Source organism: Sitophilus oryzae, unplaced genomic scaffold (genome assembly GCF_002938485.1).
Source record: "Sitophilus oryzae breed Bouriz unplaced genomic scaffold, Soryzae_2.0 scaffold_640_pilon_pilon, whole genome shotgun sequence".
NCBI lineage: Eukaryota > Metazoa > Arthropoda > Insecta > Coleoptera > Curculionidae > Sitophilus > Sitophilus oryzae.
Genome location: NW_022147241.1, coordinates 93,546 through 96,420, shown reverse-complemented (window position 1 = coordinate 96,420; position 2,875 = coordinate 93,546). Strand labels below are relative to the sequence as shown.

Genomic DNA, 2,875 nt, shown 5'->3' with positions numbered 1-2,875 from the left:
TTAAAAACTTTCATGTATACTACTGAAATGCAGATACTCTATATAAGCTAAATATAATCTATTACAGCTGTAGTAAAATGAGTTATTAATTGTGAAAAATAAAGTTTCAAGCCTAGATGCAACATTTTTAGTAAACGCCTACTTGTGCGGTTTGAAATTTTGATGAAAAATCCGGAAATCCATAGAAGAAATGTACCAACCCAACTGTTATCTATTTTTATTGCATTTAATTTTCCATTAAGCTGTTTACATCGCTGTCTTATATGTTAAAATCCAGACCACGCAGTTTCGATGACCAGATCGCTATATAATATTTGATAGATCATAGCGAATTTTGAACTAAAATGACCGATAACAAATGTCACTATCATAATTCATTCAATTTCATCATTAAGAAATGAATTTTAGTGATAATTTGGAGTTTCCCGAATAATAAAAAATATTAATACTAACCGAAATAAGCCGATCAAATCCAAATAATAATCCTTCCTCATAATTGCCTTGTACCCATGGCGTGCGATGGTTGACAGTCTTTCCTTCGGGTAACTTATTAGTTTTCGCAAAATCGATGAGCCAAACTCCCACTTTCGAATTGTCGTAGATGATGAACAAGCTACTCCCAATTACTTCTCTCGTCTTGAAGTATTCGGACTGGTCTATTTTACTTCTAATCTCGCAAAGTCGAGCTAACAGTCTTTGTCTTACGTCCTCTCTACCCGCGAGGAACATGTCCAGCGTGTTCAGAACTTCGTCTCTGGATTTGACTTTTTTCAAATCCGTAACTGGCGGCGATCCTCGGCATTTCATCGCTTCCAATCGAAAGCCTTGGCTGCAGGTGGACGATTGTAGTTCTCTGAACTGCATGTAACGCAGCTTGGTTACCGCTTTGTTTTGATGCTCTTCTTCGGTCGGGGCTTGAGGATCGATAGCTACCATTTTTTGATACAAATCAGGTCTGGCTACAGTCTTACGTACTTCGGATTCTAAGAAAGTTCTGGTTCCCATTTTAATGTCAACTACATAAGGGTCCTGCAAAGAAAAATACATATATGAACAATTGAACTCATTAAAGTTCTCAGAAATTTTAGAAATTGTCTTAATAGAGATTAGCGTTAAATTTAGGTGTATTTTAGTTTGTCCGGTGAAAGAACGTATTCTAGTAGTTTTCTCCTTTATGAGTAAACTAAGAGCTAAGAAAATTTCTGACATCTCAAGGTTAGGTTAGGTTGCTGGGGTTTGGGATCATGTTTGATCCCTCACTTGGAGGCCTTGGGTCCATTGCGGTTGGACAGACTATATACGAGTATAAACAAAACCTACCTGGAAACCATGGAGAAGATCCTGTAACTCGATGAAATTCTCTCCTTGGTATTCTACTTCGCGGTAATATTTAGGTACGATGTCCTTAAGTATGGGGTCCTGGCATAACTCCTCGTAAACGATTCTTTCGGTGTCGTCGGAATTGGGGGAACGTTTTTTCCACACCGTGCCTGGTCCAGCCGGCGCTAAACTGTCCGGGTGTCCACTAAGTTGAAACCAATTGGTACTGCGGCTTTTTAATAGGACAGGGCTGGCGGGTAAACTGAGATCTAATGCATTCTGTAACAAAATAAAAACATATTACAAACCTGACAATTTTTTATTGCGTCAAATAAATAGGATATTATGAAAAAGTTGTATTAGGTTGCAATCCAGTGCGGGAATGACATTTAATGTTTGAATCGTGAGGATATATGAATATAAGCGATACCAATTAAACTTTTAGTTACGTAATCGAGGGCGCAATTTTTAAATTCATTGTTGCTAACCATGGACATATTCGGCTCCGGGCTGACTAACTGGAATTAAAATTTTCCGCTGGGTATTCAAAGCTCTGTGATAAAAAATGTCAAGTTGTTACATTTATTTATTTATTTCTGACATTGTCATTAGTTTCGGCACTTTATTTTTGTATTTCGAGTTTTTGGTTTAAATTATTTGTGCTGTGATACTTTAGGCTTACACATTTTTACAGCAGACCTTGCAGTCGAACACTGTTCTTTTTAGAAACCCTTTTAGTGCGAAGTAGTACAAGATAACTTAATAGCCGTTTGAACGGGAAAGCGGCAGTAATGGCCCTATATGTCCCTTAAGTGGTGTTAAGGAGGTGAGTTTTGTTGATGGTGAAACTGTTTATATATTTATAATTTATTTTTGTTTTCTAAATACTTTGACTTAAAATATGTAAAAGCGGACAACGCTGTTCCGGTCAAGCTTAATCACGTGACTAAAACTTTATTTGGTATGATGTATAACAGTGATTGTTATTGCCAATCATATGAAGCTCATGCAATACACGTTTATCTACAAAATTAATAATAATATAAAATACATATTTAATAAAGCGAACAAATGAGAGCCCAGTATATAAAAAGAAGCATATTTACTTATTTATTTTAAGAATTTCCGATCATGTGTGCAGTTTAAATCAGATATGGAGAAATTAACGTTAAAATTATCTGTTAGTGATTTATGGTATTGTTGTTGCACTAAAGTTGAGAAAGTTCACCTTCGGATATAAGCTATTAGTTTAGAGGTTAAAACACATGTTCTTTTCTTAACAGACCGGATATAATGTGTAGTTTTTTTCTAAAATCTAAATTTAATCGAATGATTTGTTTCACAAAGCGCATTGACTCGACGTAAAACGCAAGCGTGAACAATTTATTTATTTGCTATAGCTTTAGAGCATCATTTTTGGTAAATTTTTCATTAAGTCTGTTCAACGAGAGAATATATACAATGCTTAGTATTCATGTTCGTAAGTATTTCTTTTGTCAATTTTTGAATGTTGTCGAACGAATGTCGAAACCGCCCCTTTTATTGCTGGATATTT

The 2,875-nt window shown here is 35.4% G+C and overlaps 1 protein-coding gene across 1 annotated transcript in view; it reads right to left on the bottom strand.

Moving 5' to 3' along the window:
* Positions 1 to 375: 375 nt before the first annotated feature.
* Positions 376 to 2,875, bottom strand: part of LOC115887830 (inositol-trisphosphate 3-kinase homolog) — a 69,426-nt gene continuing 66,926 nt past the window's right edge. The window contains exons 3-4 of the mRNA XM_030907343.1: positions 1,321 to 1,599; positions 376 to 1,029 (exon numbers count right to left, since the gene is read on the bottom strand). Coding sequence (XP_030763203.1) covers positions 391 to 1,029; positions 1,321 to 1,599 — 918 coding nt within the window. The 3' untranslated portion in view covers positions 376 to 390. The remainder of the gene's footprint in view (positions 1,030 to 1,320; positions 1,600 to 2,875) is intronic.